This window comes from Dermacentor andersoni, chromosome 6, assembly GCF_023375885.2.
Source record: "Dermacentor andersoni chromosome 6, qqDerAnde1_hic_scaffold, whole genome shotgun sequence".
Lineage (NCBI taxonomy): Eukaryota > Metazoa > Arthropoda > Arachnida > Ixodida > Ixodidae > Dermacentor > Dermacentor andersoni.
This window is the reverse complement of record NC_092819.1, coordinates 15,986,137-16,010,971: the sequence shown is the minus strand read 5'-3', so window position 1 is coordinate 16,010,971 and position 24,835 is coordinate 15,986,137. Positions and strand designations below refer to the sequence as shown.

The following is a 24,835-nucleotide window of genomic DNA, read 5'->3' as shown; positions in this document are numbered from 1 at the left end:
TAGTTGCCAGAGAAAAACAAGCTGGTATCATCCGCATACAAAACTACAGAGGATGTTCTGCACCACTTCCCGCCCGAGGCTTCACAACTCATTTGGGTCGAACTTGTCTTTGCCTTCACCGAGAGAGTAATGCCCACACACATATCCGATATTGGGCTTCGCGTAAATGCAAATCGCCGTCACACTACACAGTATTATTCAGCAGATAAGTTATTGACACACGCCATGCTAAGCTGGACATGCATAGGTTAAAATGGGCAAGCATAACACGTCGAACACAGCACAATGTTCTTAGTCTATTTGATGTCCAAGATTTTAACGATGCCGACAAGTTATACTAAGATTATGCGCCATGAGAGCCTGAATTCAGATGTAATGTGGAAAACAAAACGACATTTTCTATTTTAACAAGCGTACTCAGGGCCGCAATAAAATATATGCGTAACGTTTCGCTGGAGGAATGTACATGCTGAAAAGACACAGGGTAAACAGAGAAACGGAATCGGTGGACCGGAAGTGCGCCCGCCAAGACGCAGCCACACATTGAGCCGTTGGCCAGCAGTAGCGCGGTTGTCGGAGTCATCGCTTAGGTGTAGCTGCAATGGCGCAACGCAACGCCATAACTAAGAGTTAGCGGCTATTGTGAAAATAGACAGGCCGCTTATTCACTAGGACGCACTGCCAGACGCAACCCTTTGCGACTTAGCGGAGCTAACAACTCTGTATACAAGGCCACGCCGATACAGACGAGCGTTCGGGAAGGCATAAGAACTCAAGAGTGCGTGCAAGATTTAATTTAGCTTCAGTGATTACCACACATATTCGATTTACCGCGCTGAGTATTCATCAGAGAAAAACATGCGGAGGGTGCATTATGATGGAGGGTGTGACAAGATATTCTGCCAGTGGAGCGATTCTGCAGGCTCTAATTGCTGTTGTGGACGTTTCATATCTCCAGCTATTATCTTTGCGTACATTCATGGGAACCGCCTTTATGATCAGTAAAAACTCAGAAACATAGTGTACGGCTTTCTCCCCTTTCAAAGTTACACGGAGAGCAATACCCTATTTCCGAGTCAGCGCTTCGTGAATTACAACACCTCTACAAACCACATTTCCTTAAGAGGAAGCTTTAGCTCGGGTGCTCCTATCTAAATACATGTAAAAGGAGAATTCGTTTTTCTCGGCAACCGCTGCACCACATTTGACGGGGTTTGCTGCATTTAAAAGAAAAGCTTAAAATCTAGTGACTGTTGGTTTCGAATTTTCGATTTAGGTTGTCAAATTTTTATAAAAATTTGGCAAAAATCGAATATTTTCAGAAAACGAAACTATCAAGTTTACAACTCCGTAACTCTGCAAGAAAAAATGATATCGCAATTCTGTGAATTGTACCTGATAGCACATCTAAAGCGGACAAAATTGATGTTACACATGAACCTCAAAAAATGGAGTAATGTGTAATTACAACTTTTGCAGAACCTTCGTAAACAACGTAACAAATTCACGTAAGATGTAAATTGACATATCAAATTTGTCCGCTTTGAATGGTCTAATGGATGCCGTTTACAGAATCGCGATATCTATTCTTGATGCAGAGCTATTAGCTTGTAAACTTCATGCTTCTATTTTTTTCAAACGTCTGAATTTTTGAAAATCCTTTTAACAAAATTCAAGCCCTAAATCAATATTCCGCTTCCAACAGTCACTAGAACTTAACTTTCTCTTTCAAATGCAACAAATTTCATTAAAATCGGTCCAGGGGTCATCTCAGAAAAACGTTTTTGCGTTTTTACATGTATTTGAATAGGCCGCGTCGGAGTTGGGCCCGAGCTAAAGCTTCCTCTTAATGAGAGATACAGCACCGTTGCAGCAAGCCCTAGCGGCTTTTATGAAGGGCGTTTTTAGAATAATTGCTTGACAGTGACGGGGCATTCTAGACTAACGAAGTTATCCGAACTCCGAAATTCTTACTGAAGGCAAGATAAAATTACTTTGACGTCGACGTTGTGTGGTGGCAGCTGGATAAAAGTACTTCGCGCTCAAATTTCATAAGATGTTGGTTGGCATGTTCCGACAGCTTCATCTCATTTCACGAAACTTTGACGCGAAGTTTTCTTTCCAGACTATGACGCTAATGAAACTACGCTAAAAAAAGAATGACGGATTGCGTCTTGCATCATCAGGAGGCCAATAACAGGCATCAGTGTAATCTTCCTCTACCAGTACGTTTTTCTTATGTAAGTGCAGAGGTGTGAGAAAGTTTTGATGTCATCATAAGGAATTGACACTAAGTATTTATAAAAAAGAAAAGAAAAAAGAAACCACTATGGAGCGTGACACGCGCATTGCAGTTCCCGGTTCGCACTTAACTGCTGCAGATTCGCACCGTCTTTTGGAAGTGTGGTGCAAGCGATGCCAGAGAACGAAACAAAACGGAGAAAAACAAAAACAGACAAAACATCAGGATATCCGGGAAGCAGTATTTTAGCCATTCGACGTGCCCTATCGATGCATTTCCGAAACGGCCTTCTTTTCCTGTTGTGATTTACGTGGCCCACTATAAATACATCCTGCTGTGCAACCCGCTTTTTAAATCTGGTGCACTCCAGGAAGGGAAGTGGTAAGAAGTCGGAATCGGCAGGTGCCCTATTGAATGAAAAAGTTCAATAAATAAAAAAAAAGGGGGGGGGGGAATAATCAGTGTGAGCTTCCTCGACCGGTTTTTCGTGTGGAGCAGCTTTCTTATTTGCGTATTCTTCCTCTCATTCAGGTTCTGACCCTGCTGGCTTGTGCAGCGCTAGCTGTGGCCGGCTCGAGAAGTGCGAGTCGAGGCTACTCCACGCCAACTGCCGGCTACGGCGATTCGTCGTATGGTTCGTACAAAGGTAAACGCGCAGCAAATTATAATTGGGAGAAGGGAGGTGGGGTTGGTGAGACTGCATGTCAAAGGAGGACGAAGCTCGCTATTTAGGAACTTGCTGCCTCTGGCGTGGGTTCTTTCAAAATGCTACTTTCATGAGTGAGCCAATTGATCTTCGGCGCGAGACTGCAACGAGTTCTGCTTCGATAATGAACCAAATCCTGCCGAACGAGGAAGAGCGACTTGGAGGTCGAGGATATAAATAATTTGCGTGAGGCGAACAAAGTTCAACACGAGTGTGCCCCTGCGTATCGTGTATTTTGGTTTCCACGTTGTGCTTAAATTTTTTTTTTCGCTACGCACGATTAGTATACGTGCGTTCAACTTTTGATATCTCGGGAAAGTTCATGTTGTACTTATGAAAACGCAAGCGCACGTATTTTTCCTACGATATTCGAGTATATCGACCAAACTGTAACTACACCCTATTAGCCAATATTTTTAGACAGCACCTCTTGCCATGTCGCTTAGTAGCCGTCATCATCTCAGTGTCCAGACAATACAAGGTCTGTTCCTTTAGAAGCCCGAGTATCATGAACCTCAGTTATTCATTGTGCCGAATAAGTCGCCGCGATATTTAGTTTGCGGTTGTGCGGCTCCAGCTCGAGCGACGCGGTGCTCTCGTATTTGTTTTTTATTTAGACATACTATGGCCTCAAAGGGGCCATGACATGAGATTTAATTGTCTATAAATGTCCATTGGACACATAAAAGTGTCAAATATACCAGTAATCAGATATCATATCAAGGGAAAAGAAAAGAAACAACACGCATTCTCTCTAGCAAAGTTTTTTATAGTTACGGCATCGAAGATTTACCAAAAGAGGGCTGAATCGTCGTTTATTATCGATAAAGACACTTCCAGCTGTAAAGAATGGGTAATACCGTTTAAAACGCTTGAGAGAGAAAGAGAGAGAGAGAGAAAGAGACAAAGAACGATAGTACGAAACCACGGCTTCACCTGGTTTGCTAGCATACAGTGACGTGGGAGGAAGTAGGAGGAAGTAGGAGGAAGTAGGAGGAAGTGGGCGGAAAATAGAAATAGAGTATAAGGAAAGAAAATTAATAAGAAGTGATGTCGTCACGGAACACAACAGCGTTCACGCTGCTCAGTCGTCGTCCACACCAAAAACCTACCTGAGCACTGCTGCACTTTTTTTATTCTTTCAAATGTCTATCCTTCGTGGGAAAGAGCTATTTTTGAGCAGCTCATACGATGAGAATAAAAAAAGTAAAATAATTTGACCCAAAGTAAACTTTTGATGATGACGCAGGAGCAAACGTCATTAAACTGTTGGACGAGTGCCAACATAATAAACAATTACGTTGGCGTGTGGGAACCTGGTGTTAAGTTTAATTAATGGACTGCTCAAATATATAAGATTTCGCAGTTGTAACAGTGAAAAATAATGCGGGCAGCTTTCCTTCTTACAGATTCACCTTGAATAACATGATTCTGTTTATACGGGCACCATACTGTGGAGGCGCACACGAGTATTGCGTTAAAGATGATTAATGCATCGGCCGTCTGGCGTATTCAGGAGTGCTGGAGAATTTCCGCCAGATATATTCATGGTTCTGCAAAACTTTTTCACTGCTGTAGGTCTCATGTAATAACCAGGCATGTTATTCTGTAAACTTTAGTGGAATGTTCTAATTATATTCCACAACACTCTTTAAGGCCCTCCTATACAGGGACAATCATTTGTAGATATGCAGATTACATGTCAAGGGTAAGCGCCAATGTTCGCGCTTAGTAGGCTAATTTTGCGATAAAAATACAGACAAATATGTTCTGTTTTCATTAAAATTGAAATGAGGTACTTGTAGGCGAATCACAGTTATCCGAAGTAATAAAAAATTCTACACTAAGTTTTTTCTCGCGCTCTTCCCGTGAAGGATAGGAGCGTCACGACGAGTGTTTGGGCACATGAATGTCTCTCTTCCATATGGTTTGAGACCCGGCTAATACCCGACTTTTTGTGATGGGTTCCGCGTATCTTTGAGTACTACGATATGTGGACGTTTCCATGGTTTGCGGCCACTGGAGCAGCACTGGAGCAGGGTACAGGAAGTCTTTCTCAATGTCAACCTGCGCTTGGAAAGATGGACTGATGCCGCTGAAAGAGAATGACTCCGAAGTGTATTAAGGACAGTTTGTGCTGTGTACCCGCGACGCCTCCCCCCCCCCCCCCCTCCCCCCTTCCCGAAACCTGTAGGGACGTGCGTGCACAGCGTGAAAAAATGCTTCGTTGAAACTTGCTGCACCGCAGTAACGAAATGTATGCGACGAAGCCAGCTTCACTTGATGCTTGGATTTCACTTTTCAAGCGCTCGGCTTCGTCACCAAAACCACAATAGGATTGGCCCAACATAGCGCACGTGGGAGCGGCTCATAAGCGGATTCTATGCATCGTAATTAAGCGCCCACAATGGTCCAAACACATCTCTACAATGTAATAAACATAGCTACATTAGTAATAGGAAGCTTTAGGTGAGTGCCGCCTACCCTCCGTTCCGCTCAGATTTCGGTCGATAACGAACCGTACTGCGTACATCTCACATCTGATAAGCGCATCTTGCCGAGACGCGAGCGACACGCTATCAGCGCGGCTGCAAAATGGCCAAGAAGTCGCGTAGACGCGCTCTCGCGCTCCGCTCAATCGGCTTTCTCAGCTGAGCGAGTGGAAAGATCCGCGTTCCACTTCTAGCATGAGCTTGGTGCGCAAGCACACTAGCGTTCCCGCTGGGCGGTTGTGGTGGTGGTGGTGATAACTCTATTGTACACAGGGAAGTTGCGGACACGCAGGTCCTTGGGCCAGCGCACGGCCCCACTGCACTCAAACGTTCATGTCCCGGAGGCTCATGACGCTGGCAGCCCGGCCTGTGGCGATGGCTTGCTTGGCCGGGTCCTCGGAGCGCAGTAGGGTCTCCCAAGCCTCCGAAGTAGTAAGGTGCTCCCGGCCCCGCGGGGGAGGATCCACCGGGCAGAGGAAAAGGATGTGATCGAGACTGGCTTTGGGGTGGTGGCAGAGGGTACAGGAGCGGTCGGTGTGGACGTGGTGATAGCGCGAGCGTATATAAGGGGAGGGTAAGGTGCGTGTTTGGAGCCGCCTCCAATGTGTCTGGTGATAATTGTCGAGGGAGGGATGGGGTGGGGGGTAGAGCCGACGCTCGGGTTTGCAGGCTTGCGCAAGTTCACTGAATTAATTCATGCGCTCCCGTGAGAACCCTGGATCGGAGGCCGTCGGTGCCCGGTTGAGAGAAACTTGGGATAAAGCGTTGGCAGCCTCGTTTCCAGGATTCCCAGAGTGGGCAGGCACCCATATGAGCTCCATGTGGCGGGGCGGGTGTGCAGCGAGGGAGTTCAGTATGCGAAATGCAGGGACGTGAACTCTCCCGCGAGCAAAATTTAGTATCGCAGCTTTAGAGTCCGACAATATATACCGGGCCTCCGTGCGCGTAATAGCTAGGGCAATGGTGGGAATTGCTAGCATACGCCTGTCTGAGCGGAGCGCGGACGCTAAATGCTCAGTTAAAACGGCCTACAGAAACGTTCGCTTTCACCCAATAAAATATTTATGAGACACATCCACCGAAACTAGATGTCATGCCAACGGGATATTAAAAAAAAAGAAAACCTTTAGCACGTCTGCAGCCAGCACATTCATTCAGGGAGCGGCTAATTTCACGTAAAACGCCACTCTTGCCGTCACGCCGAATTGTGCGCGAGGAGAGCAGTATGCGGTGAGCGGTAAGATTACGTGGGCTTGAGGAACGACCATGGCGGTAATGGAAACCGAGGAGCGAATCGCTAGCTTTACGTTAGAAGGCCTTTGGACTGCAGTTGGTCTGATGATGGTACCGTGAAGTGTCTTCTTCCGTGAACATTCGCAGTTTCTTAAATGTGGCTTCGCTGCAGAGCCTAGTGCTACGAAGCCGACATTCTACTAAAGCCGTCGGTGGCATAGAGCTGTATAGGACGCACTTGACCACATCTACGTCTGGAATGTCGTGGAGCTGCTACATTCTTACTCTGATGCTCGTTCAGGAACACAGTTTTCTTTGAGGCACATTATGATTTTCTCAGCTGTAGCATTTACACGGTGCCAGCGGTAAGTAAATTCCAGATACAAGCTAGCAAGGACAGACGGCTCGCAATGGCAAGCGCTTTTGGTGAAATGTTTTCTAATTATGATGAAACCTTAGCGATGCCTTAATCGCCAAATGCGCCACTTTTCTTCCGGTGCCGAAACTACGGAGTCCGCCATAGTACGGGCTTGGCAGACATTTCATTATGGCCTCGCCACAGCAGAGCTTTGTTATATGGTGAAGCATACACACTGTATTTTGTACGCAGGTGTAAACAACCCGTTATTATTTAGTGTACAATGATGGCGATTTCAGGGCACCAAAGGGACAACGGGGGCACCGAAGCTGTAACTCGGGCTGGCTTGTGGGTTGGGGGACTAGCCGAGCCCTCCGCGTGCCATGAGGTGTAATGCGGACAGCCCAACTTGTGAGCGAACACCCCGTGGCACGCTCCGGCCTCGGTGGCCCCAATCCGCGGAACAGCACGGGTTACAGTTTTGATCCCTCCGCTGCCCCTCGGGATACCCAGGAGATTCTGCGCCGTCTGCTTTATTATGATCTCCGGTGCTGTCTTCAAACCTCCGTTTGCCGTTTTATTTTAATTTTAGAACGCCGAACAACCTCACCGCTATAGATATTTTCGTTGCGGTGAAGCCAAAGGGCGCGTCCGCCATTATAGAACACATATAAGACCGTTGCATAAAGAACTTGGTTGAAATGAAGATACGACAGAGAAATTGAGCAGTGGTTGTTAACCAGATTAGCACACATTAGAAAAGATATACAACCAATTACAATTACTTCATGAAAATGATGTAATTGATTGCAGTGACGCATGAACAATTACTGCGTCATCATAGTAACCGAGCGATTAATGCAATAAGTCCATTATATTTACGTTACTTTCCGCCCAAACGTTAATAACATTGCACAAAGAGGCTAACTAGAACGAGCCTGCCTGATGCTGACTGCAGCCTGAATGTTGACTGCAGCCTTCACATGTTTATCTTCAGTAATAATTGCATTTCAAACTTTCTTTTGTCACCTTTCCACATTTTTGTTTCGTATTTCGTTTTTTTTTTCGCCTTCGTCTTCCTTTTTTTTTGTGTGTGAATACACCAGCACCTAGACTTAAAGCTCTCTCCATGTGTGGGCTGAAGAGAAGAGCGGGGTTGTACGAACACCGCCTGCACAATATCCTAGTTATTCAGTGTCACGATGCTCTCACCTGGGTCCTCTATAATGCGGAACGCTCATTGTTGCTGGTGTTCCGTGTAGCGCCAATCAAATGCTAAAAAAAATAATACCCATCCGTGTAGTATGTTATATCAAGTTCAAGTTCTTTATTTTTGCAAAGATGTTGGAATTGTTTCCAGGGCTAAAATCTGCGGTCAGCAGCTTGACAGAGGCCCAGAAACCGGATACAAGGCAGGGCTTTACTTCATGCACACAAGGTGATCGACCTTGATGTTCATGACAAACCATGAACAGATGCATATAAGTAGGTAACGGAGCATTAAAAATAACCGATCATCATAAATAGGAATAATGTAATATGTCGGAGGAAACGCTAAAAAGAAGCGATAACATAAAATTAGAGCGAACGCGTTACAGTACTGAAGTACGGGATACTAAACATCTAAGTATGTTATAAAAAGATACTAGCAGAAGGCGTAACACAGAGAATACAGCAAACATATCAGCAGGTAACAGAGCATTAAAATCAGCAGAAACACATCAGGTAAACGTTAAACATAAGACAATTCAACGTGAAATTATTCACTGTATAAAACACTACAACGTGAAGCACAAACAACAGCAGGATAAGCTTGTCCATGTCCCAAGAACATAACTGAATAAGAACATAAATGAACGTAAGCCAAAATAATTAAGAAAACAGTATATGTAGTAATGTTAGTGTGGGCTTCGCTATATCTTCGTATTTATTAAGGATTAACGGAAGGTTATGTTTCGACCACTGCAGTTTATAAAGAGTACGGAAACGTGGTATCAACCATAAGTTAATGGGACGGGCGCGAATATTATTATACTGGTGAAGCAGTGCAATTAAGGTAATGAAATGCTTAAAAGTGGGGGAAGGTACACAAAATGAGCGTAGAACATAAAATTCATACATAAGTTGTATTTTCATAATGTTGTACGACTAGAAATAATGTTCTGTCGTAGATAAATAATCAATATTTGCGATGTTACGGATAGATTTCTTCTGTAATAAATAAATAGCAATATTTGTTTGTGTAGTAGTCAACCACACCAAACTACAATAATTAATATGCGAAGCAGATAGCGTGGAATAAATTTGCAATTTTGCTTGCACCGGGAGAATGGCACGAAAACGCGACAGAGCTCCTGTACTCATCAAAAATATATTACACAAATGTCAATGTGGGAATCCAAAAGTGCGATACGAGCCAACTATGACGCCAAGAATAACATATTCTTGGACTTACGCCTTATATTCTAGGCGTCACCCTTTCCTTGTAGCGCTAATATGCACTCCTTAGCATTCGACGAACTCACCCAGCCACAAATTTTACTGACCTACATAATGCGTCGATGCCATATCCTGTCATCAACGCCTGAAGCGGCTGTCGCTGTCGTGCCAGGGCAGCGTTTGCTCAAATTTTCACAGATTGTCGGCCAACATCTGGTGGAGCATTATGATAAGGACACAAATACGAACGCCCGGCTTTTCCTGTCCGAACTTGGGCACTCGCACGTGTGCTGCATGACAGGACCGCGGACGCTCCATTGCAGTTCTCGCGAAATTCCAGTGCTCAGAGCGGCGTCACCTCTCACAGCTTGTCCGTTAATAATGTAACTGGTCACATGTGCTTGGTTGTTGAAAAATTGAAATGCGGTAACCATTATCGAGTCAGTTAAGTAATAAATTATTTACGAAACTACCAGAAATGTAATTGATTACGAATAATTAATTAGACCCAATCAGTTACGCACGAGTCTGGCGTTAACGCAAGTGTATCATTTACGAAGCGAGCGAGTGAGACACATCCAGGGAAACAGTAAATTTGGAACAAAAAAGGAGGCATTTCGCAGCCTAGGGGAAGTTGACGCGTATTATGCTCAGAGCGCTGTTCAGAACCGAACATACGTATTGCGAAAGATATTGGGTGATTGGTCTACCGCTTTTGTTTTAGAAGCAGCACGCTCCTCTATACATGTGCTTGTATGTTCCTTTGTTCGTAGATATGTCTTCAACTTCAAGTTCACTTTATCGAGCATTCTCTCTCCTCGTACAGCTGAAATATAGAATAATACGAAAATGCTAAGAACAAGAAGCTGCTAGCAAGTGCTTGACAATACGTTTGCCCCATAGAACTAGGCAATGCATGAAGCAACCGTAAGACGTATCGCACAAAAATTGCACTCAGTCGCACGGTAGTTTACAGAATGAACATAGCAGAACGTTGTCACATACTAAGAAGGAATACATATTAGCGCTACACGCAAAAAGAACTTAGGAAGGAGGGTGAACAAAGAAACAGAGTAAGCACCTTTTCACTTTCCTTCTTAGGTATTTTTTTCCTTGTAGTGCTAATATGCATCCCTTGGCCTTCAACCAACTCGCCCAGCAACAAATTTTACTGAAGTACATGCTACGATCGCATCGAAGCAGTACTAAGTACTCACTTATCCACGGCATAGATTACCAGTATGAATCACATTTGGTACACAACCCAATCTGAACCAGTATATTTACAGGTCTTGCATACGCTAACTCACCTCTTGTATGCAGATACAGAATAACTGACGTAGCGCAAACAAACGAACGAACAAACAAACGAACGAACAAACAAACAAACAAACAAACAAACAAACAAACAAACAAACAAACAAACAAACAGAGAGACACACAGACAGACAGACATACAGAGAAACAAAGAAGCAAATGGTTGAGATATCATGATTTACTTTCCCGAACACCAGACACTGCAGGTATATCTTTTTATTCAGAAGTTAAAATTATGCTTCAATCTAGGTTGCCGTTTTCCACTTTGTTTAACAAGGTAGCTGTACGAAAACATGTTTACCAGAAATAAAGCTCTACGAGCCATCATTTCCATGGTTCGTTCTTGAAAAGAAGTACGCTGCCCCGGCAGCGCATTACGAAGGCTTTCAAACACGTAATTACTGACCAGCGTCTGCTTGCAGCTGAAACAGCTCCCACGGTCGTCTGATACGAGTGCAAAATTATAACGACGGGAATATTCATTATCTATATTACTGCTATTTCTTTCAGTGTAGTGCAAGGTCGGCTCGTTGAGTGCCGTCTTTCCATTGCTATATGTAGAAGTGGTGTCGTAGTTTATAGAGGATGTCGTTTATTTGTTTCTTTCTACGCTTTTTCGAGGCAATTGTTAGCCCATTTTCTTGTTTTCTCGGTGTGGTGTTTACATATTTGGATGATTACTATTAACAATAATTTCTGATCGTTCCTTTTGGCTTCTGTTCTCCCTCCAGAACTCACATACGTTAAGCGTTCAGGCGACTTTTGGCAGGCTGTACTCTCCAGCCGTATTTCATTAGGATAACGGCGAATGAATAATTTAGCATTCTCATTACATGGATAGCAGAGTCTTCACCGAAAAAATCATGTATCCCGTTTTATAATTTGGAATGAAATACAGAATGAATACTTAAACAGATACAAGCAAGAAGAGAAGCTTTCGAGACTTGTTTTTAATCTACGCGTCCTCGGTGGGGGCGATATTTCCCACCACATACGCCTCAGTGCTGTAAATAATGTTTGTTAACACGTGCCAGGTCATCTTGCATATGCTGGCCACTGTAGCTGTGATCCATGTTTTCACTTTAAGCAAAATTAGATACGAGCAAGTTCAATGAAGTAAATAATTGTGACAGACAGGAATCATTCATAATCACTGATAAGTGCGTTTGCCTATTGATGCTCGAAGCCGGCGTGGGCCTTTCCATTCGCCATAGCCATAATTTGCAAAGCGCATCTGGCCATCGTTCCTACAGGCATCGTCTGCTTGAGAAGTGAGTGAGCTGCAGTGGCTGTCCCACATTTAATAAACAAAGACAAAAAGCAAGCAAACAAGCAAGCAAACAAACAAACGAACAAACAAACAAACAGACAAACAAACAAGCAAGGAAACAAACAAACAACAAACAAACAAACAAACTAATTTGACTTACTCGTTGAAATGAAATTTAACGAAAACGTAATTGTGATCCTCTTGACACCCAGGCAAGACGCGATAATTAAATGAGGCAAATTGTTTGTGCTAGTTCTGTAGTCTTTACATTATTTTTAGCAACCAGAGCACAAGTAAATAAAGCAATAGTTTTAACACATTACATAAGCAAATAACTATACAAGTGCACACGATGATTGATAGGTGCGCGTCCCTTGAAGTTATCACTTTCCAGTTACACGTAGGCTGAGTGAGCGTACATGATACGAGAATGCTAAGATAATATAGTTGTCCTCATGACAATTTGTGTTTGGGGCCTTGCCAGGAAATTGAGGTGAACCATAATAGCCCTTGAGCTGAAGTACACGAAATTGTGGAGGTAGGTGGCCCCGCTAGCCACAAATTAAGGGGCTAGACAGTATCGCCGTTGATAGGTGACGTTCAGGCGGAGCAGTTGCCGGCAACTTCTGCTAAGCTTGGTCCGCCTGCAGCAAGCAACACTCCTCCTCCTACTACTCTAACTTGTTTAAAGCAAAAGAAAATGCGGTACAACAGGCTGGATGCATCGACCATTTGCGGGATTAGTCGACTAGCACCAACTGTTAATATTTCAGCTGTAAACTACGATCACACGTCCTTGAACAAGGTGGGAAAGAAAAAAAAAACAATTTGTTCTCGCACTTCCACTGCAATGAACTTGTGCGCCATTGTTTACTGCCAACACAGTGGGGAGGACGTTGGCAGTAAACGGATTATTTAGCGGATGCTGATAACAGCGTTTCGAGTTTTCATTGCATTTCTTGTGTTTGTTGTTTTTCCTACCTATGATTTCGCGATAGTTGGCTTTATCTGTGGCGAAACTTCACATATTTCAAATTCAATAAAGGGGAAGAAGATGCGTGCTTGCATATAATCCTAGCATCTACACCAGACAACAAAGGTGATGTATTAAATAATAGATTCACGCACAGTAAACGCGCGCACACAACGTGCATACGTAATAAATGCAAGCAATCACAGTTACAGGCTAATAAACTACCTGGTTCTGGTCAGTGTACCGGGGCTACGCTGCGAGGAAACGAGTAATCATTGATTGCTCACTCCTCCTCCGCTCCCCTCAGAATAAGAAAAACAGTTATTGAATGTTTTTTTTTTTTATTTTGTCTTGCATTACTTCAAGATGTTTCGCTTCGCATGAGGATGGGACGCGGATAGGGAAATGGATAGTCCCTTGGCTAGGTTCTTATGCAACAATGAAAATCAATCACGAACAAAGAAAGACGTTGCATTGAAATTCTATGGCGTTTCCCCCTTACCAATGCGCAGGAAGCAAGGCATCCCGGCTGTCGTACGCTTCCTATCCCGGCGACGTGCAACAGGGAGACCTCGCCGGCCTGGGCGCTCCCAAGGTGGCTAAGGGCATCCTGCTCTCCATCCGCGTCGTCAACCCCGACGAGAGCTCGGGTCAGCCCACGTACGCCGCCCAAGTGCCCATCCACTTTTCTGGAGGGCGCGTCACCACGGGGCCCGTCGTGTACGGCCGTGAGCAACCCTGCCCCGAGGACCACGTCCACAGAAGCCGACATCTGCAGAGCATCGTCAGCAGTTACCCCGGGGGCGGATCGCGGGGCAGCCGCGCCTACTCTCCCGCTCACTACCAGAATGCACTGTCGGCTGCCAAAAGCTACAGCGTCAGCCAGCAGATTCAGGTTCATTTCCTTCCTACCAGCATTACACTCCGCCAAAAATGAATCATTAGCGCAGCAGTAGCACCCGCTACCGCTTGATTATATTCGAAGTATCTCAAGCGACTAACTAATTAGGGCACGTACTGAGCGAAAACAACTTCGAATGCCGTTTTAACCACAGAAATTATTCCGTCCATTGCTTAAGATTGCACGGACAGGTCTTCTGCCTTTTTAAATACGCTTCCTGTTTGGTCGACTGTATATAACAGTCGCAGCGATGACCGGGTCTCTATACCATGAAGAGAATAGGTTTGGGCATGTTGGTCATTCATCGTAATACAGAAAACAGCGCAGTAGAGACAAAGAACAAGTCGAGACCGGACTTTCAAGCTTGACAAGGGGAAATGGTGGAGGCCACCGAGATAGCACGAGCAGGACATGGGTGCGTCAGTCGGCCGTCAGTGGTTTTATGAAAGAAAGAAAATGAATTATTGGCACAGATGGCACGTAGCAGTTTACCTTCTTCCTGTATTTTCTTTATTTTTGCTGATTCAGATGGATGTATATTGTGACGTAGTAGTGACGGTGAACAATACAGCTGTAAAATTGTGAATGACGAAACTGACTTTTTATTGGGCGTACTTGTGCTCACAAGAGCAAGTTACACTCAAAGCGCAGCAATAGCGGCGAAATCTGATCTGCCGGCAAAGCACGTCGGCTTTTGTACATGAGCCATCGAAGGTTCCAGAGTAATCGCTGGTGACCGCGTTTCTTCCAGAAAGTTCTAAACAATTCGCGTCGCACATGCAATTAGATTACACAAGCTTCGGTGACAACAGACAGCAGAAAGAATCACCGATAACATTCGAGAAACTTCCGATACATGCGGGCGCGTCCCGTGCTGAGCGATAACATTTGTTAGGCGGTGAGAAGCGATCACACGAAAAAGATAAACAAAAAAAAATTAAATTATGGGGTTTTACGTGCCAAAACCACTTTCTGATTATGAGGCACGCCGTAGTGGAGGACTCCGGAAATTTCGACCACCTGGGGTTCTTTAATGTGCACCTAAATCTAAGTACACGGGTGTTTTCGCATTTCGCCCCTATCGAAATGCGGCCGCCGTGGCCGGGATTCGATCCCGCGACCTCGTGCTCAGCAGCCCAACACCATAGCCACTGAGCAACCACGGCGGGTAAAAACATAAACAAGTACACATGCCAATATATATGCCCAGGACTCGCAATAAAACCTTAGTTGACAGTCAGAGCTTGTCCTCTCTCGGCTTGTCCTTTCTCCTTATTGCACTATGTTTTCTGCATTACTCTAAACCATGATTCTTCCTACTCTACGTCATGCTTTTGGCCGCGCTCTCACTGCTTCTCTCCAATATTAAAAAGTAAAGACAAAAAACAACTAAAAAAACCATAGTTAAGGAGATAGGTTATTACTAGCACAATCAAAGCATCTTTGCCATCGAGAATGTTCTTGAGTCATCTTTAGTCTTGGCGTAGAGCTCCGAAAGCGCGTCCTTCTCTTTTCTTACCCTTAACACACTTCGCCCTAGCTGACCGGACATGCGTGTTCTAGTTGACATCCCTGCCCTTTCATAGAGCTTTCTCCATCTTTGGCCGCATGGGAAGGAGCGTGTACATGTTACATGGTGTGATGAAGGTGATTGATGGCAGCAAACGCCCAGGAAGAGGAGAGCGTGGGGGCTGGGATAATGAAGTTTAAAAAACAAATAGAACAATGATGACATTTACAATTCAGTCGACAAGAAAGCAAGATGTTTGAAAGGGTATAGTTGTTTGTGCGTAATTCTCACCTAGACATTCAGTGAAGTATCACAAAAAACAAAGTCTGAAGATACTTAGCAAAAATTGCTTCGCGCCAAGTTTGAGCACAGCCACGAAAATATTTCCAGCGCCTTAGTCATATTTATGAAGCTAGAGAAACACAAGGCAAACACTTTTTTACCAACGAAACGTAATTCCTTGACTTGAAGCTATCAAGGAACCAGCATGCGGTGATACGCGTATGCTTGGATAATTGGCTAGATGCGCGGGTGCATGAATGGGATCTTTCAGCTTGAACAGAATGTGTTTAGAGAGGGAGAGCAAAAATGCAAAGAGGTTAACCAAGTTCGCACCAGCATGGCTACTCCACAAGTGGAGAAGTGGACAGACGCAAGGAAGATGAGAAGCACGAAGGAGCGGGTGCGCTCCCACAGATGAATGTTTACGCGTGTATTGTGACAAGCGCGAGTATAACTTATAGGTAGTTTCCTTATAAAGTGCATTACCACTCTGGTGGCCTTGTGCATACGGGAGTTGTTCGGTCAAGGTCGCAGGATGTTTACTTGCGAGAACGTACTCTTGTCTAAGCGCCTAAGACTAGGACGCACAGCATGTCGTTACCCGTGGAAGAATGTGCTCTATTGTGGCGTCACAGCTGTTCAATAAGAACCTAGTGAAGTTAGCTGATTAGATTACAGCCTTACAGCGCTTCTTTTTCATAGAAAACTATTTTAAAGCATTTGTCCATATGCGGTAGTGAATTAAAACTCCAAGTTGGGCTTTCGGTTTCCAAGCGATTCCAACAGACTGTCTGTTTCTTTAACTCATTCCTGAGAACCACATGTCTTGCCACGCACCGTGAAAACCAAGGCACCAATGATATTTTTTTTTACTGCGGGAGCGTATTTTACTCTGTCTTTCCCGCAGCTTACTGTTTGCCGAATGTAGGACTTGCCAGAGAATGCGGAGACCAAGTTTATAAACTGCTTGTATATACACTCTCTGCGTACGCCATCGCACAATTCACATTGGGATATGCATTCTTCTTACTCTTGCAGATGCGAGGGCTAAGTACTTTCGGCACGTATTCCTTATCGTTCCTGCATGTGCTTATTATTATTGTTATTTGTTTTTAACACATATAATGCTTATTTTTCCTGAAGGTGTTCTTCTCGCTGAATATATATTCCATTGCGAAACGTCCAATGCATGCCGCTGCTTTGACACGTAATAAGTGCGACCTAATGTTGCCGAGACCGCACGCGAATACAGCGTTGTTATTTGGCGTCCTTAAGGAATCCTGCGGCGCCTGGTTTGTTTCCATAAGAGGATATCTTCACAGTATAACCAGACCGTACACGATCACCGTGTTTCTAGGTTGGTGTACCCAGCAATGCCAAGACGTACCAGTACCACGGCCAGTCGTACGCCGTGCCAGTGAGCGCCGTTCCGGCCACGGCGTCTCAGGAGGACGCCAAGTCGTACGTCGCGTACGCCGGTCAGTCGTCCGGTCCCCAGTACCAGCAGAGCTACCAGGTCGCCCAGGCTCCGTCGGCCGCATATCAGGGTGGCGCTGTGTCGCAAGGCATCGGTGACGGAAAGGCATATGCTGGAACCGCTTACACGCACGGAGGACAGGCTTACCAGGTGGGAGACAGCTCTTGTTTGTATTACGAGCTTCTATGTTGTTAAATAGATGCGATACTTTGCTTCCTGAAAATAAGTTCTGCTGAAGACTCGCGACTGAACAGCTAGCTTCTTTAGGAAGAGTAGGCATGGGAATAGCAGTTTCTTTAGACTTGAATTATTTAGCCGCATTCACCATCCCTTGCTTTTTCCTGGTCGCAGTGCCTGCTAGATGACAAAAGTGGAATTTAAAAAAAAAGAAACGAGAGCAACAACAATAACGCCCAAGTACCAAGAATTGAGTGCACATTAGAGACCTACAGCTCAGTGTGTGAATTTTAACTCCAGCTCCCATCAGGACGTCTCTCGTAGCCTACATGCAGGTTTTCGGCATTCAAATCAATCAATCAATCAATCAATCAATCAATCAATCAATCAATCAATCAATCAATCAATCAATCAATCAATCAATCAATCAATCAATCAATCAATCAATCAATCAATCAATCAATCACTTGAACTGGTTCTTTGCTCGCGGTTAATCATCTGTGAGCATGTGTGCCACGCTATCTAAAAAAAGAAAATCATACGTTTTTGATGCTTACTGCACTTATATTGTCGTTATTAAGAAAAGGAAGGCGTACTTTCTTTTAAACCACAATAAACTTTAGGGTGTGTGTCTACGCGCTAAATAACGCGGAGAGGTAGCGCACACGAAAACCGACGATACGCCGGATAGCAGCCCTTTTGTTACTATGGCTCTTCGCTTGCGTAGCTGCCGCAGATATTGGACGAATGGACCGATAATGATGATGGCTTCACGTGATCACCAGTTGGCGACCTTGGCATACTTTCACAGTGAAAGCTAGCTGACGGTAATAAAGTATCTGATTGAGGTTTGTTTGAAAATTTTCAAGAATGGTGGGGCTTTACGTGCCAAAACTACGCTCTGATTATGAGGCACGGCGGAGTACGTGGGGGACTGCGGTCTAATTTTGACCAATTGGGGTTCTTTAGCGTGCCTCTAGTGCATGGTACACAACTGTTTTTGCATTTAGCCTCCATCAAAATGCGGCTGCCATGGCCCGTGACCCGTGATCCCGTGACCACGTGCTTATCAGCACAACGCCATAGCCACCAAACAACCACGGCGGGCGGCTTAAGAAATCCCGCACCGAATGTGCGGTGCCTCTTGGCGAGGCGCATGTATTCGTGTTCTCACGCTCTATAAGCAAAAGTAAATTCACTCGTGTAACTGAAAAGCGACTCAATAACTCGGGTTGCCAATAACAGTGAGCTATTCCCGGTCCTTCAACTCGGGAGGCCACTCTTTCATTTCGAGCTGACGGCGCGAAGCTAACGAAAGTTTTCCCAGGATTGATAACAGAAGCGGCATTGTGTCGTCCATGCACCACCAAAGTTTCGTGAGAGGAAATAATTAGCTACTGCGACACAATGCTCTGTGTGCAGGCTGATTAGTTTGAGAGAAAGAACGAATCATTTCGCTTTCAAACATGACCTCCCGAAATGGCACGTGGCCTCAAGAGCCCTCACCGAACATGCTGAAACCGCACGCCACAAGACTGACTGGAGAGACGAAGCTGAGTTCACGCCTGCATCTGCAATTCCTGCACATCTAAACTATTAAGCGCACATCGAACAGAAATGACGACACACTTCCAGCGATGTTTGCTCGCAACTTACGCCGCATACTGAAGCATGCTTGAGCACAGGTTGTGCATATCAATTATGTTTATCCTGAGCAAAGCTGGCCGTGCAGGAGCCGATCGTCATTAAATTTCAGTAGACGTTGGTCAGTGCTTTACTTCGCTTCTTTGGAGATGTATTTTCTCGGCCAGACGTATTACCCTCCGACTTGGAATTTCAGCAAATCATTTTGCTGTTGGCAATAACAAACCTGGGTAGACTTCTAAATTCGTCTTTTGGAACAGTTTGATGAATTTAGCAGAAAATAACGCAACATAATACACCACACTATTTTCGAGATATATAAAATGCGTGAGTTGACAACATTCGGACCTGGCCCCGCTTTTAGTTATATGTGTTACTGATTGATATGGCTTGGCGTCCGAAAGCAACACCTAGGATGTGAAAACTCCGTAGTGGGCGCTCCGTACAGGAGATGTGACTGAAATAGCCCCCTTACTCAGATTGTAGCACAAATCAGATATTTAGGAAGGAAAATGGAGCTATATATAACGCGAGGAATAGCAGCAATGTCGTGCGAAGAAAAACGTGAGAAGATATATGGTGAAGAGAGAAATGACAGGTCGCGTCTGATGACGCGGGGGTCGTTTTGTGACACAACCTTGGCTGAAGGATTGTACCGGTGCCAGTATGTCTCCAGCCAATTGCAATGTGAGAAATGCCGAGTGCCCTGGATAGTTCGGGGCGTTACCGTATGTTGTTGTTGACTATACAGCTTCCCCACTGAACCGTTATTGTTCATAGCACATATTAGGTATTTTTACCTAATAACCACACAGTTATTTCTGCTGCTTGTGGCACAAGTATGTGCCCCGTGCCTTTCTTCACTCACCCTGTTATCACCCGTTCCGACAGGTCGTCGCCCAAGGAGGTGACGGCCAAGAGCACGTCTACGTGACGGCGCATCCCGGTGCGCACGGCGGACACGGAGGTGCCACGGCCGTCGCGCAGAAGAGCTACACGCCGTACGGAGTTCAGGAGGCGTACAGCGTCGAGGCGTCGCCCGCCAAGACATACAGCGGAGAGGCGGGGGCGTCAGGCAACGCCATCAGCGGGCAGCAGGCATCGTACGAGGTTACGGACGCGGGACACGGTAAAGGGGGATACGGACCGGGTGGCCCCGCTGGATACGCGGCTGGCCCGGGCTACGCCGGCGGACCGAGCTACGGTGGCGGCGGCGCAGGTGGCACTAGCTACGCCGCCGTAGTGGGAAGCGGATACACGGCCACTGCTGGACCCAGCTACGGCGGCTCGGCAGGACCAAGCTACGGAGGGGGGCCGGCGGCTGCTGGCGGATACGAGAAACCGGCGTACCAGGTGGCTGCCATCTATCCAGGAGCTCAGCCGACGTACGGCGTCAACGCAGCGGCTTTCAAGGCGGCCGCCGCGGCAAGGGCACATGGAGGCTACGGAGGAAACGGAGGTAGCGGCGGAGAAGAGCAGACCATCATCGTGGCCGCAGACACACCTTCCGGTGGAGACGGCAGTGGCAAGTCGTACACGTCGTACCAGGGAGCGGCAGGGCCGTCCTATCAAGTGGCCAACGCCGCGGCTCAATCGTACAAGCCCGGACAACAGCAGCAGCAGCAGCAGTACGCCGGGCCGCATCAGCAGGCGTACAGCCGGTACCCCAACTCCGGGTCCTATTACTCTGGAACCTCGTTCGCGGAAGCCAACAGACTCGCCCTACAGAAGTACAATGCCCTCATGAGCCGAGCAGCGTCCTTAGTTGGTGGCCCACAAAATCTTAAGGCCGTTGCGGCGCGGTACAACATTCCATGGAACTGGTAGGTATTTATACGCAATTGTCACACGCATGCTAGATGACAGGGTCAGGCACACGATGAGTCAGAGTTTATTTTCAACAAGACCTGAATGAAGTTCGCAAGCTAGAGCAAGGAGCACTCCCAATGCATAGATGATTTTCACATTGGAGACTGGGTTAACGTCAAGCCGTCGTACTTCGCTAGAGATAAACTTGGCGCCGTCTGCACACTACCACTGCTTTCTTTTTATTTCTAAGACGCAGTAAACGACGAAGAAAACGTGCTGCTTTGTGAGGTAACGGTTTCATAGCCAACTAAGAAAAATAATGCGTAATTAATGTTACTCCACATGATTTAGTTGAATACTATAGCAGGGTTGTCGTGTTCTGAAAGCGTTCGCCATACGGCCCCACGGTGTTACGATTCTTTGCCGGTTTTCTATTCACTTGCTTTAACGCCTCATTCAAAGGCAAACGTCGCATGATCCTTCAATGAGAAACGTATAGTGATTTGTTCAAAAGTCGTGTCTGGTCGCATGGAGTGCCAATTTCCTTTATTATTACTCGCGGCAGGTTCGGAAGCGCTGTTGTGAAACATTTAGTTGACTTAGTTTTCTTTCAAAGGTACCAGTAGAAATTATTCGATATGTTTTATGGAATCAAGTCCTTTTACTTGTAGGGCACTGAACACAAGAAGGAAGGATATATTCTGTAAATATTCAGAGTCTCTCTAGCATAGCTGATTTCCAACCCCATACTTATCCTAATTGATCACTTTTAAAGAAACGCAGTTGTCGTTTCCAACAACGCTGGTGTGCGCAGCACGACAGAATGTACATTTTTATACGCTTTACCTGATGGTGACCAAATTTGTTCAAAACACTGACAAACTCTCAACTGCACTATCAGTTTTCGGATAGCCTAAATTACAAGATAATGTGAGAAACATCAAAATCTAAGTAGAACTAGCACCATTTTCTGAATGTTAAATTCAGCACTGGGTAAAAATTCACAGTCGTGCCCTCCATAATGATAACGTATCTGTCCAGCAACCCGTAATAAAAACCGTTACTTAATTTGCTGGACGACGTGAAAGCTGCCGGCTTTAAAGAACACCGCCTCGCGCATATCTCCAAGTTTCTGTAAAAAGCACGCTGACTGTACAGGACGGACACAGAAATAATTTCAATATCAAAACACAAATAATACAATTGTGCTATAACACAAAAAGCGTCTTTATATATGTGGTACTATTCAGTAAGCTCGGTGTGAGCTAAATAGCGCATCTGAAAAGCGCACTTGAAACAAGTGTTCGAAAATGTTTTATATGTTCTTTGAATGACCGCGTAGCCAGAGGTTCGTTAAGTGACAGGTGACCCTCAATGCCACGGGATTTCACTCCCGACACCCCTGACTTTTGTCTTATTATCGAATTATCGGCTTCCCAGTCTTTCTACGTGGTTTTTGTCCGCGGGAATTACTCTAAAAGGGCAACATGGCATGGAGAGCAGCTTGTCAGTCAGGTGGTCTGAAGCTAGGTTTTGTTTCCAAGTGCCAGACCCTAGAATGAGAGCAATACCTTTTTTGGTGGACGCTACACACCTGAAATCTAGAAATTCTTACTCTGCGACATGATCGTCTCTTACTGACTCTTTGGAGAGGAACCATCTTGTCGTTCATTCTAACTACGATAGCTCAGATTTTCACATGTGATGTCATGCAGGTAGTCTCAGTTACTCTGAATTATGTTGGTTTTCGTTCCCCAATCCGTTCCCCAGTTCATTGCAGACGAATATTTTAGAGCAACAGACGCATTTTCCGACATGTTGATTAAATTTAGATGTCTATTTCATCAATCAAAACGTAATAAAATAAAGCGAACACTTTCTTTTTGCTATATAAGGAGCACCTTGCCTATTCGCCTAGGTTCATTCAATGTGCATTTGTTGCGCACTTAACGGAGCGTGGATATTTTCCGCCATGTAATATATCATACTAGTAAACAAAGTGCTATAGATAACAGGTAATAACCACTTATGGACTGTTGCTTACAGATGGACCAAAGTATGAAAACATGGGAAAAAGAAAACTAATATGGGGTGACCAGGCGCCGCCTCAACGAGCCACTCAACCACATCTGTTGACGACTAAAACAGAAAAAAAAAAACACGTGCTACTTGTAAAGAAGTGGCCACGGTGGTTGCCGGGAAACCCTTGTACAGTATTTTTGTAAAATAGTGCGTTTTTTTTAAGTACCTGTGTTGTTCACATTATCGCCTGTGTTACCATGTGTCGCCATGTACATTGTCAATGTCATTAATAAAACAGAGAAAAATGGCTACAAAATTTAACAATATCCGTTTCTGGCGCTCCATAGAACACCTCACAAGTTCACATCAGACAACTGAACAAATGAAAAACAGATGAATAGTTATCAATGAAACACATTGTCAAACTTTGTTTGTCACTCCAGTAGCCACATTTTGTTGGGAATATTTCAACGGTGTACTTTTTTGGCCGTGTTGCCAAATATTTGTCGTAGTGATGACGGCATCAGCCTCGACAGAAAGTCGCCGTTTGAGTTTCCTCAACAGATACCAATGACGAAATATTCAAGATTCCAGTAGAATGGTAATACTCCCTTTAAAATATATATTGGTGCTCGATTTTTGGAATATTCGGCTATGGTCGAACATACGAAACCAAAACGAACATACGGAATTGAAACGAACGTACGAAATTGAAACGAATTTCTCCAGCGTGTGTAGGGCCATGGAAGTGACGGCCACCTACAGCGCAGGGTTCCAGTTCACTCCGTTAAGTCAACTTGGCTAGCATCATGCTATAGATCAATCTCTTCCCTCGGCTGCAGGTGTTTATCTACTGTAGCAGACCTCGTCGTTCCACTATGAACGAGCTGTTGGAACGGTTGATTTGAATCCGTGGTTAAGTGCAATTATCTATCTAAGGATACTTCGTTTCCGAGTGCACCCAAGACTTTGCCTTCTCGACCAACGTGGTTTACGTTGCAGTTGGTTATGTTACTTCTGTTGAGAGTGATACGAACACTTAGTATATAACCAGAGTAATGCTATAAGTGCACATGTGCGCAGCGGCACAGTCTAGAGCCTAATCCACAGAGCTTTTCGTTCGTAAGAGCTTAAGATAAGATCGTAATAGCGCTTAAGATATTTCTAAGACATTGATTGACTGGCTGTGTTCTCTAGCAGCTCAATCATACCAATATTTTTTTTTTTTTGTGAATACGGGTCTTATACTTCGCTTGCTATCGTGGTTATCATGACGACTCGAATTGTAATATTTTCACTTTTGGGCCATATATACATTGGTCGTTTGAGGGAATTAGCAGGACGAATTGATTATATTAAGGGACATTTACGAGATTTTTCAAATCCTTGTCCTACTGCTATTTTCTTCGTCTTCTGAAAGAGGAAAAGAGTTCACGATCAGTGCCATGCTTGGTGCCCACATTTCGAAATATTTTGTTTAAATTCTAATGGAAGTATTTTTAAGGGAACACTCTTGATTTCCCTCGCTCACCACAGTTCAGCAAGTCATCCTTGCTTGAGTTCAATTTCTTAGCTACAGCCCTTTTCAGGCAACCACCAAGTTTGGTCTAAACACGTACCGTTCGTATCGCTTACCTGCGCATCAACAAATGTTTGATTCACTGGTGCCTTCATTAGCCTCGGCTATATTCGGCTACTCGGTGCGGCTCACGAAACGCTCTCGATAGTTGAATTAAGGGCAGCCGTCTTCGACTTTCTTGAACTGAATTTCTTTGTCATAAATCACTCAAAAGCGCACATTTAAATGAGGATATTAGCCGTAAAAAGCTTCTTTGTGTCAAAGGCGAGTTTTAAAGTGTCCTGAAGCATTGTCGCAAAATTGCGAGTTCCGCTATGATGCAGTGGAATTCGAATAATGAAGCACATGGATGAAGACCAAACGAACGACCGAAGAAAAGAACCTTCCCAAACTGTGGCCACTGC

The 24,835-nt window shown here is 45.0% G+C and overlaps 1 protein-coding gene across 1 annotated transcript in view; it reads left to right on the top strand.

Annotated features, from left to right (window-relative positions):
* LOC126521542 (uncharacterized) overlaps nucleotides 1-23,176 on the top strand; it is a 36,194-nt gene extending 13,018 nt beyond the window's left edge. The window contains exons 2-6 of the mRNA XM_050170242.3: nucleotides 2,774-2,888; nucleotides 13,543-13,925; nucleotides 17,081-17,350; nucleotides 19,913-20,844; nucleotides 22,877-23,176. Of these exons, the coding sequence (XP_050026199.1) occupies nucleotides 2,774-2,888; nucleotides 13,543-13,925; nucleotides 17,081-17,350; nucleotides 19,913-20,844; nucleotide 22,877 (1,701 nt within the window). The 3' untranslated portion in view covers nucleotides 22,878-23,176. The remainder of the gene's footprint in view (nucleotides 1-2,773; nucleotides 2,889-13,542; nucleotides 13,926-17,080; nucleotides 17,351-19,912; nucleotides 20,845-22,876) is intronic.
* The last annotated feature ends 1,659 nt before the right edge of the window (nucleotides 23,177-24,835 follow it).